The 12373-nt window shown below is 38.9% G+C and overlaps 1 protein-coding gene across 7 annotated transcripts in view; it reads right to left on the bottom strand.

The window, feature by feature from the left end:
• Window positions 1–1123: 1123 nt before the first annotated feature.
• The window catches only part of BMPER (BMP binding endothelial regulator), a 372292-nt gene continuing 361042 nt past the window's right edge, over window positions 1124–12373 (bottom strand). For all 7 annotated transcript variants that reach the window (XM_074198930.1, XM_074198928.1, XM_074198931.1 and 4 more), the window contains one exon: window positions 1124–5184. In XM_074198930.1, coding sequence (XP_074055031.1) covers window positions 5003–5184 — 182 coding nt within the window. In that variant the 3' untranslated portion in view covers window positions 1124–5002. The remainder of the gene's footprint in view (window positions 5185–12373) is intronic.

Raw genomic sequence — 12373 nt, forward strand, 5'->3', positions numbered from 1 at the left:
GTAAAATGAGAGAACTGAACCAAAGGATCTTTGAGGTTCCCAATAGGATCCTAATTCTCTCCAATTCTATGAAATGCATCTAACTGGTGAATTTTAAGTGTCACACAAGGCCACATAAAGGTCCCTCTAAGGCATGGTATTGTACTCAGGTCAGGGCTTTTGAAAGGTCCTGAAATCAATCTTATTTTGAAGCACAATTTTGACTTAATAATCTTCGGGTTAAGCATTTTTTTTTTTAAGTTTTTGCAAGGCAGTGGGGGTTAAAGCAGCTTGCCCAAGGCCACACAGCTAGGTAATTATGAAGTGTCTGAGGTCAAATTTGAACTCAGGTACTCCTGACTGCGGAGCTGGTGTTCTATCCACTGTGCCACCTAGCCGCCCTCAGGTTAAGTATCTTAAAAGATGCCACCACTATTCCAGATGAATTTTTCCCTGCAGATGCTTCTCCACACCATGGGTGGAGGATTTTTGAACATTGTCATTAGCAAGCCAGGGCAGGGAAAAGTGGCAGCAAAGCCTCTCAAGAGAGGCGAAAGGGCAGTATTGAGAATGGTTCACTGGCCAGAGTCCTGATTTTGAATCCTAACTCAGACATTTCTCAGATATTCAACTCTCCATCTCAGTTTCATCTGTAGAATGGGGAAGTAGAATCTACTACTTCCTTGGGTGGTTGAAGAATCAAATGAGTAATATTTATTTTACAGATTTCTAAACCAAGGGGAAGGGGAAAAATGGTTTGTTCAGGGTTCTACAATTAGGATCAACTTGGAAGTCTTTGACGTGGAATTTTCCACATCAGAACGATGCCAACCCCTCATGGGGAGGGGTCATTTTCCCTTTCACCATAGGATCAGATTTAGACCTGAAAGGGACTTCAGAGGTTATCTATGTATTTCAATTTTTTCACTTCACATATGAGAAAACTGAGGCCCAGAGAGGTTGACTTGACCATGGTTGCATAAGCAAATGGAATTTTTGTCTTGTCCCAAAGCAAGATCCCTCAGATATAGTCAATACTTAATAAATGTCCTTTGAATGAATGACCAGAATTGAATCATAAAAGTACAACCAAAAATTATCTATTCCAACTCTTCGGATTGGACAGAGGTGGAAACCAAAGCTGAGAGAATAGGTGACTTGCCCAGAATCACACAAATAATATTTGGCAGAGTAATAATTCATATTCAGATGCTCTGATTTTAACACCAGAACCCTTTCTCTTTGTAATAGTGAGAATTAATATGTTATCTCTAGGTGAGAACATCCCTTTAGAACCATCACAACAGTCTCTCTTTCATGAAGGAAACCCTGGTTTACCAGAGCTATAGTACTGGTCTTTGCCTACAAGAAAGCCATAAAGTATCAAGATTGGAAGGGAAGGGACTTGGGAGAAAAAAAGGATCCAATTTCAGTCCATTCATGTGAAGGGAAATTACTCTGAGTACCCTCTTTCCACATCCCTGCATCTGAGAATCCTTAGCTTCTTCTCAGGCTTGGCCCAGGGACCATTTTCCAAGGACTGTCTTTCTGGATGCCCATTAGTGGTTAATGTACTATCCATCAAAAAAACTGTCTTGAATTTATTCATGTGGGTAAATGCTGGTTCTTCCCTCCTACAATAATAATATAAATTCTTTCTAGTTTTGTATTCCCAGGAGAGGGCTGTAAGAAATGGCTGCCATGGCCATAGAAAGGCACCAAAATTGATAAGACATCTACCATCCTGTGGTGCATCTCAGAAAAGGCATGTCATCCATTTGCACTGCTATACCAATAGAAAAGACCAAAGCAATTCTTTTAGCAAGGTCGCAGATAATCTAGAAATGAGTTGACCCAGACCACCATTGTTGTATTTTGTTTTCATCACTAACTAGATCAATCAGACAAGCATTTGTTAGGTGCTGAGTTGGCCCAAGCGCTATGTTCAGTGTTGGAATTTTTTTTTAAAGGTTTTGTTTATTTGGACCATTGAAATGATATGAAACCCTTTGCAAAAACCTATATTGGGTTACTCAGAACATCAGAATTTAATCTAGTCTGTTACAAAGTACAGCCTAGCACCAATGTCAGGGGGAAATACATTGTTTTAAATAACAAGCCCTTTCATTCATGACAATATAGGACATTGTATTTTTCTACATCAGTGAGTTTTGACTTGACATTTTCAGAAATCATATTCAATATATTATTTGAAAAACAAAGAGTAAGAAAAAATGCCTTGAGGCTAGAAATGCCCTAGAAATGCATGATATCTTTCTATTATTCCCAGTTTGAAAAGGGAGAATTACCTGGTCATTATAAGCTTTCTCTCTTTCTAATTACTGTGAAATTTATAGATCTATTATCTTAAGCATGTTGGAAACCCATTAAACCATTTACTTCCAGGGCCTAAATATAGCCACAGATTATATGAATTACCCCAATTCTCTTAAATTTCTATGCTTGTATTTAACTGAGATGCAATAGTATTATGAAATGTGTAACATATTCATGAAAGGTATTCTTGCCTCCTGTCCTTTACCCTAAACTTATTCTCTTATTTGTCTGTTCTCAGGCACTCAATAAAAATGAATATGTCAGCGAGGAAAAACCAATCAATTATTATCACTAATTTAGCTTTCTGAACCTCATTTGCTCAAATGTCAATGAGGACTAAGTGACCTCTATGGTTTTTTCCCCTGGACTATCTCTATGAGTCAAATCCCTCTCCCTATACTTACTAGTGTGATGGTGGGCAATCCCTTCTTTTCTCTGGGATTTAGTTTCCTCACTGACAATTAAGAGTTCAATTTCATCACCTCTAAAGGACCTCTGAGATCTCTCTCTATGATCCTAAGACAGAATCAAATCCCCGTCTTTGTCATTTAATACCAGTCACTGCTATGGAAGTCAGTAAGCTCAATATTGATATTGAGTATCAATAAGCTCGTTCTTATTTAAGCATTATGCTAAGTGCTTAAATACACAAAAAGAAAGGGCAAAAACCAGTCCTTCTGCTATGGGAACCCACATTCTAATGGGGGTGAGATAGGCTGGTCTAGCTTTTGGAACCCCAGAGGCACAATCAAACCACAGCAAAACATTGGAGGATGACATTAGCAGAGAGTTAAGCTTTAATCAATTCTATACAAATGATCAACAAAGGCAATAGAGTGATCAGGATGAAAAGAGAACTGGAAATCATATCATTCCAAAGATCATCAATGGAACTGAGGAGATCCAGTCCAGAAATCAGTGGGGACTTCATATTGTCTCCAATTTGAAAAGGGGTTAAATTTACTCTATTTGACTTCAGAGGACAGGACAAGGAAAAAAAGTGTAGGAAGAACCTGATTTATAATCAGAATCATCCAAAAACAGAATGGACTTCCCCAGGAGGTAGTGGGTTCCCCTCAGTTCCATAGAGGGTACATAACCATTTATTTAAGACATAGTAGAAGAGATTCTCATTCAAGTTTGGCATTGACAAAATGGACTCGGCATTTCTTTCCAATAAATTCCACATCCTACAATGTTACCTAAATAAAGTCCTTTATTTGCCACCTAGGCTCTTCACAGGCTAGCCCTTGCCTGATGTTTCCAATTTTCTTACATCTTACATTCCTGCTGGAACATTTCTTGTTTCAAGGGCTTTGCACTGACCATTCTCCAGCCTGGAATGTTTTCCCTCTGATTCTTAGAGTCCCTAGATACCTCAGAGGCATCTCATCTCTAGAGCCATCTCCCCCAAGAAGCCTTTCCTGGTTCCCCCCAGATTCTAGCGGCAGCCCATCTTAAGTTGCCACTATCTAGATATTTCATATTTATCTTATGTTTTCTGATTTACATATATTGTCTCCTCATTAGAGTATAAGTACCGAGAAGGCAAGGACTGTTTTTTTTCTCTTTCTTTGTACCCCAGTATTGAACATGTTGCTTAGAACACAGTAGGTGCTTTTTACATGCTTGCTGATTAGTTGATTAATACTGGGATCGAGCCTGGATCTAGATTTCATTGGTATAGAGAACTCATGGACCAATGCAGGTCTGCCATTTATCTCTAATTTATAATTAGGAGCATTGAGATGTTAAATGACTTATCTAGGATCATACCAAAAGTGTCAGAAGTGGGATTTTAAAGCATCTTCAAGGCACTAGTGCCACCTTTCTAATCTGCTTCATCATACTACCTCTATAGAATATACAAAAGTCTTGGGGCAGTGATAAGCTATTAAAGCTAAACTAAGACTTTTGGGATGCCGTGTGTGTATGTGTGTGTGATTGTGTATGAGAGCATGCATGTGTAAGAGGGGTAGACTTCCATAAAATATAAGAAAAAGGAGTGCTTTAAATCAAGAACTTATTTGGCTTTTTGGTTTGGTTCCACTGACAAATACTGCTATCTTGGCAATTGGCCCATCAGTCTTGGAAACACTCTCAACTATATGGCTCCAAAGATCCAGCTGTCCATCCATTTTCACTCCCGTCACCAATCCCCTGGCCAGCTTTCACAAATACACATTCCTTTCTTGCCCACAGATAAATCCTCTTCCTCCAGAGAGACGTGTTTTCCATCCAACTACAAATCCTGCTTCAGGGTCAAAATGAATGCCATTGAAACACTTGGGGTTTTTAGAAAACTTCCTTGAAGTTTATGCAATGGGAAAGCCATCCAGAAGGTTGCCATGCCACCTGATTAAATTAGAAACACTGGATTTATTTATACATAACTGCCATGGCTTACAGATTAGAATCCTAGAAATAATACATGTCTTATAGCAAAAAATATACATATAATAATTCTTCCTTCTATGGTTTATATAAATGTTGTATGTATTTGAATCTCTCTCTATACACATCTATACATACACACATGTGTGTATGTTTAGATGTATACATATGTTTATTTACACACGTGTACTCTGGGTGTATTTTTTGCTTTTAAAACCCATAGTCCTTCATTGGCTGTTCAGTGTAGGTGTCAAGGACACCAACATTCCAAGTCTTTGGCCCTGAACAAAGGTCACCGTTGGGGACAGAGGACTGGTTTGATGCATCTTCCCTTGTGATGAACCAAGTTGGCAGGACAGTGACAACCTGCAACACACGGCTTGTTGCAGGGGCCGATCTCATTCCAATTGTCGCATGTCTTGATGCATCCAGGCCCACAGGTGTCATAAACTGCTCCATGTTTGCACTGGGTGGCTGAAAGATGGGAAAGGAAGTCAGAGCATTGGTTATGGAAAGCTTAACCATTAGAAACAAGAAACTCATTGTTTTTGGACTCAAACAGGGCATTCCCTGAAATTCATTTTACTTACAAGTATTCTCATTTATCACAACTTCCAATTTGTATGCTTTATAGAATATGACAAGTTTGCATGTCTGCCATACTTCAGAACCAAAATCATAACCCTTGTTGATAGGGTTGGAAACTGCTCCTTGCCTCAACAACCATTTATATATTCCAATTTTCAAATGGACTCACAGCAGGAATTTTGTGACATGGATATAGCCCCCCAATGAGGAGCACACTCTTTTGATGCCCACCCGTATGGACATGTTCCCTCACAAGGCGGGCAGGGAGAATAACTCAATTCAATCCAAATGCTATTGTGAGGATCCTACTTACAGAAACCATCCAGTTCAAACTCCTCATTTTACAGATGAGAAAACTGAGGCACAACAAAGTGAAGAGTCTTCCCCAAGGTCATAGAAACAATAAGGAACAAGGGCAAGATATGAACCCTGGATCTCTGTCTCCAGAGCCAGAGGACAATAGAAAGACACTGTTCTATACTGCCTATGTAATTCACTGGGAAATATCAAGATGAAACAAAAGCAATAACAAAATTCCCTTCTCCTGAGGTTACAGTCTTCAGTACATTTACATGGAGGAGTAAGTAGAGGATTAAAATCAAATAAATAAGGATATATCTATTGTCAGTCCTATTTTACAAAAGAGAAAACTGAGGTTTCTAGTGACTAACTGACTCAAACCAGGGTCACACAGGGAATGTCTGAGACCAGATTTCAACTCAGATCTTCTTTATTCCCTCTATGTGATCCTCTGTCTCTAGAGAAAAAAAATTTAAGGAAAGTAAATAAAAAATTTCATGAGCTTAACAGAGCAGAATAGTACTCTCCTTCAACAGTGCTTCTGAGAGTAAAATCTCACGTATGTCTTAATAAGTATTGGCTGGCTATCAAAAAGGCCCATATGATTTTTTTAGTATAGTAGATTTACACAATCTAGGTGGCACAGAGGGTTTGGTCCTGTTTTCTCATCTGCAAAATGGGTATAATATTGTAAGCTAACACAAGCTCCTTTCAACACATAAAGGGGCATATGATGCCAGATACAAAATTTAGACAAAGTGAAGAAGACACTATTAGTATGAAAAGCGCCACCCCTTCTTTCAAGCAGATATGACTCTGAAAATATCAATGATATGGCATTCTGTTGGTACAGGAGCTCTTTACACTGATGAGGATCTCAATTTGTCCATGATTTAACAAAGGGTTTTGAAGATTCTCCATATTGGCAAAGTTAATCCTCAGGGAGCCATTTCTTGAAGATAGTCTATTGCATGAAATGATGCTGAGGGAGATGAGCAGAACCAGAAGAACATTATACACACTAACAATAACATGGGGTGATGATCAATCATGATAGACTTGCTCACTCCATCAGTGTAATGAGCAGGGACAATTTTAGGGGATTTGTGCTGGAGAATACCATTTGTATCCAGAGAAGAAACTATGGAGTTTATTGTTTTGTTCTGTTTTGTTTTGCAAGGCAATGGGGTTAAGTGGTCTGCCCAAGGTCACACAGCTAGGTAATTATTAAGTGTCTGAGATCAAATTTGAACTCAGGTCCTCTTGACTCCAGGGCGGGTGCTTTATCCACTGCACCAACTAGCTGCCCTGGAACTGTGGAGTTTAAATTAAGACCAAAGCTTAATATCTTCAGTTTTTAAAAGTTGTCTAATGTATTATGTCATTTTTCCTATCTCTAATGTTTTCTTTCTTCCTTTTGGATCTGATTCTTCTCTCACAAGTCCAATTTCCATCTCTGCTTATAATGGATGCAAATGAAGAGCTTATATCAGATTGCCTTCTGTTGAGGAGAGGGAAGGGAGGGAGAGAGAAAAATTGTTAAACTCAAAACCTTGCAAAAATGATTATTAGAAACTATCATTGTATGTAATTGGAAAGCAAATAAAACTTTTATATAATAAAAAAAGAAAAAAAGATAGTCTATTACTTTCATGGCAGAGCCCTTCTCCCATGACCTTCAGTTTAGTAGAATCTAACAGGGGCTCACCAACATTGGTTTCAGGAGCCCAGGGTTGCCTCTATGCCATAATGTGGATTGTGGTGGAAATGGCAAAACATTCATTTTTCTACTGGCATGAATATATTAGTAATATTCCAGGTCACTTCAAATAAAAATAATGATACTTTTATCAAATCTGGAATAATTTGGTATTGAGAACCCTTTCATCCTGGTCCCTTGCTACCTCTATATTTTATTCCCCTCTCTGTCTCTATAATCCAATGAAGCAGCCATAATAATCTCCACTTCCATCTTGTACTGGTTGTGTCCTCTTCCTGGAAATCCCTTGCTTCCCTCACCTCCATCTCCACATGTCCTTGGTTCCCTTCAAGATTCAACTCAAATCCCATCTTATAAAGGAAACCTATTTTTTCCTAGTTAGTGACTTCTTTCTGAGATTACCTCCCATTTATACTATATTTGTATATATATATGTGTGTGTGTGTGTGCTACCTAATTTTAGTTAGCATTTATATCACATTTAGTCCATTATTCTCTCACTTGATCTTTACAATAACCCTGGGGGATCAGTTCTGCTATTCTCATTTTACAGATAAGGAAACTAAGGTATCAGTTAAGTGACTCACCTAGGGTCACAGAGCTATAGATACTGAGGCCAGATTTGTTACCAGGTCCTCCTGACTGTCTCCAGTATATATCTCTTCATGCATAGGTCTAGTTATTTCTTTGTAGATTGTCTCCCCATTTAGCATGTGAGGTCAAGATAGGAACCATGTTTCTGTCCTTCTTTGTACCTCCAGTGTTCAACACTGTACCTTGCATAGACACTGTACCTTACATAGAATGAGTGTTTAATAATTTCTTCTTGGATGACCGACAAAAGAATACAAGCTAGTAGATCTCACTTCACCAGAAAGGTCCAGACGTTGGTCCTAGAGTTCAAGGGTGAAATTTATCTCCAGATGGATGACAATGAAATAAGCAATGAATTTATTGTGGTGACTATTAACAAAGGCATATGGGGGTTGGCCAGAGCTTCATCAATAGAGAGGGGACCAAGGTCCCCCAAATACCTGAACTTTCAGAACTCTGAACAGAAACCTCAGTTCAACCCTTTTCATTTGTGATTCAGCTGGCAACAATAGCATACATGGCTAAATACTGTGTAATTAGAGAACTGGAAGACAATGGCTGGTTTTCAAACTAGTGGGCTTTGGTTTTCGTCTTCCAAATTATGAATTCATAGCAGTTACAGTACATTCCCTTTCTGACTTAAGTCAATTAACAGGAAGGCGATCAGAACCATAAAATGAGATTCTGTGAAGGCTACTCAAGTAACTGTCACTCTATAAAAAACCAGACAAGAAAAGTGGTTTCGTTACCCAAAGAGTACTCAATTATCTTCTGACAGAAATTCTCATTTCTTATAAGGAAATTGCCTGCTTGACTCACAGGACATTGGGAAAGTATTTGCAAAAACAGATGAATAAAATAAGTTTCATAAGGGTTACTTAGCAGCATGACCCCATTTTTTTTCCCTAAATAAAACTCTAATGTCTGTTTTTAGCACTACTTTGTATCCTCCACTCGTTCCTCTTTGGAACATCAAGGTGACCTTGGGTACTCAGAGGTTTACAGACCCTTCATAGTTCAGTAGACCATTTCTTGAGTCCCCATAGACATTCAAATTCATCCTTGGCTAACCACCTCTTAGGAACAATCTCTATAGACATAGGCTCAGATGCTCAGAAACTTAGAGAGAAATCTTAGTGAATATCAAATTCAACCTTCTCCTTTTGTATATGAGGAAATTAGGCTCAGAATTAATCTCTAAGATCATGGATTTAGAGGAAGTTTGAACCCACAGAGGTCATCTAATCAAACCCCCTCATTTTAACAGATGTGGAAACTGAGGACTTTAGTGACTTGTGCAAGGTCATAGTAAATAGCAAAGATAAGAACTATAAACTTAAATGCTAAAAAATTAGCCTTTTATGCATTTAAAACTTGCTAACCCCATCTTCTCTCTCTCTCCATATATATGTGTGTATATATATATATATATAATTTCTGTGTATAAATATACTGGAATGGCTTAGGCCAGCAGAGAAAACAGAAATCTGAAGAGGTGGGGCTTGGATAAACAAGGTCACACAGTCCTTGTCATTTCCATGCACACAGAATTAGCTGGAGAAAATATCCTGCATTCTAATGCCAAGAGAATGAAATCCCTAGATTAAAAGCAGCCTTCTCTAACAAGGCTGATATTATTACAGCTGTTTGTGACACGAGGCAATTGACTTCTTTCACTTCTGCAGCATTCATGGGTCTCTTTGGAGAACTGATCAATTATCCATTTGTGATCTCGAAAATATTCAAAATTACCTTGTTGATAAGAAGAGAGGAAGGAGAGAATGCAAGAGAAACAGGTAGAGACAGAGAAGAAACAACTGGATCACTCCTAGGTCTTTTTCTTAAAATAAGGCAATACATAGCATGCCGATGAGTCAAAAAAATCTGTTTCTCAGACTCCATTTCCTAGTGCCAGAGTGTTCTACTGCCACTTCCTTGAGCTAATCTCTGCCCTTTATTAAGAGGCTATTTAGCTATCCAAGATTTGGCTCTATTCATAAGAACAATTCTTTTTCTTCCAGGAGAGAAGTTGTAGCCCAGAGGATGGAGTACTGGACTTGGAGTCATGGAGACAGAGGTTCAGATCTGACATCTGATGCTCACATACCAACTGAATAACCATGAACAAGTCACTTAATCCATTTCAACCTCACTTTCTTCTTTTGTAAAATGGGGGTAATAATTATTTGACATATCCTAATTCACCATGCTGAGCATTTATTAGGCACCTACTATTGGTCAGGCCCTCTCCTAGAGTCTGGGGTTATAAAGACAAAAAATAAAACAGTCCCTTCAAGGGGTTTATTTTCTATTCAAAAAAACAGTTCAGGTAAATGAACACAAAACATACTCATAAAATGATTCAGGATAGAAAGACTGCTAACAACTGGAGGAATTCTAGAAAAGCTTTTGGTAAAATATCTTGTACCTTTCCTGTGGTGGGGATGAAAATATATGGAATAGAAGATAGTACAGTTAGCTGGATTCCAATTCTTAATGAATATAAGTGGCACAGAAGGAAAAAATAGGCTGAGTGTCAAGATAAACTCCTTAACCATGATGGCTTTCCCAAAGTGGAAGCATTATGGGAAGGCAGTGGGCTTCCCTTCTTTGGAGGCCTTCAGGAAAGAAGGCCAAAAAGTACTTGGTGGTTATGTAATTGAGAAGATTCCTTTGCTGTATAAATTAGACTAGGTCTTTTCTAGTCCTCAAATTCTGTGATTCTATGTGTCAGGAAAAGCTCCTTTTGAGAGAACAGTACATTGGATAGAGCATGGGCTCTTGAGTTGTTGTGGATCAGTCATTTCAGTTTCATCAGATTCTTCATGACCCCATTTGGGGTTTTCCTGGCAGAAAGTGGTTTGCCATTTCCTTACCCAGTTCATTTGGCAGATGATGAAACTGAGGCAACCAGGATGAAATTACTTGCCCAGGATCACCGAGCTAGTAAGTACCCAAAGCCAGATTATAAACTTAGAAAGATGAGTTTTCCTGACTCCAGGCTGTCCACTGTGTCACCAAACTGGCTTTGTATCACAAGAACTGGGTTTCAAATCCTACCTCTTTCGCTTACTACCTGCTGACCCTGGGCAAGTAACTTAACTTCCTTATGCCTCAGTTTGCTCAAATTTGAAGTGAAGGTTGTTGGTTTCATGATCATATTAGACACGGAACTGGAGGAGACTTTGGAATCCATCTTGTCTAAGCTCCTCGTTTTATAGTTCAGGAAAAATGAGAAGCTAAATCACTTGGACTGGGGTCACCCAGCTGGCAGATGTCACAGGTAGCCTCTTCCGGCTCCATGCCCAGTCCTCTTAACCACACTGTTTTCAATCAATAATGACATTATCAATTGGTAAGTATCAAAGTGCTGAAGAGATGCCAGTTATTATCCTTCCTTAGCCTGTTCCTTCCTTTCTTCCTCTGACTTTGTCATTTATTCGCCTTTCTCTAACAGGTAGCTAATTTTCCAGATCCTTTTCTTCTCAGTTTAAATACTGAGAAAAGAGACTGATGTGTATTGAAGAGCCTGTGGATCAGGCCCCAAGGACTAGCATCTATCTGTCACTTTGTGGCTTACAAATCATGCCCCACACAGGGAGTTTGGGAGGCCAAGATCACAAGAATCATTGTCACTCATTTTATGGATGAGGAAACTAAGGACCAGAAAGTTAAATGTTTCGCCCAGGGTCACATAGCTCATGAGAAGCAGGCCTAAAGCTAAGCCCCCCTGATTTCAGATCTCTAACCCTTTTCATTGATAAGCGGGAAGCTAAGAACAGGCATGAAGACTTTAAGCTATGGGTCAGACCATGGCGACTCTTCTTTCAGTAAGGCACAAGTTTGAAAAAACAACAGAAAGAAAGGGAAGGGGTGATGAATTCAGGCTTTGTTGCCTGTTTTCAATTTATGTGGCCTGTCCCTTACTCACCCTCTTTGCTAAATCCTCACTAGAAGTTGAGTTAGATCACAAATAGCTAAAAATTAAATTATATAAAAGCATAAATGAGACCTCTTAATTAACTTTGTATTTCCCCACAGAATCAGCACAGGGCTTTGCCCTTCGTATGGGCTTAGTTAATGGCTATTGAAGGAATGAAAAACATTGTCTGGAAACTCAACTTGAACCAAACAGTGTGCTCATATGGAAGTAATGTAAGTGGATAAGCTCCTTGAGGTCAGGAATGTTTTTTCAGAGGGGAGAGTTTCCTCAGGTATCTAGCACGGGACTTGATAGGAAACAGTGATTAATAAATACATATGGATTGACTGATGTTGAATCCTGTCAAGAAACATAACTTTTTGGATACAAGGACGGACTGTTTTATTCTAGTCTTTGCATCTCCATCACTCAGCCCATAGTCACTGACTTAGGAACTGCTCCAAGATCAAACACGATGCCAAATCTCCAGTGCCCAGAACAGCAGCTGGCACATAGTAGGCCCTTAATGCTTATTTAGT

Source organism: Macrotis lagotis, chromosome 8 (genome assembly GCF_037893015.1).
Source record: "Macrotis lagotis isolate mMagLag1 chromosome 8, bilby.v1.9.chrom.fasta, whole genome shotgun sequence".
NCBI lineage: Eukaryota > Metazoa > Chordata > Mammalia > Peramelemorphia > Peramelidae > Macrotis > Macrotis lagotis.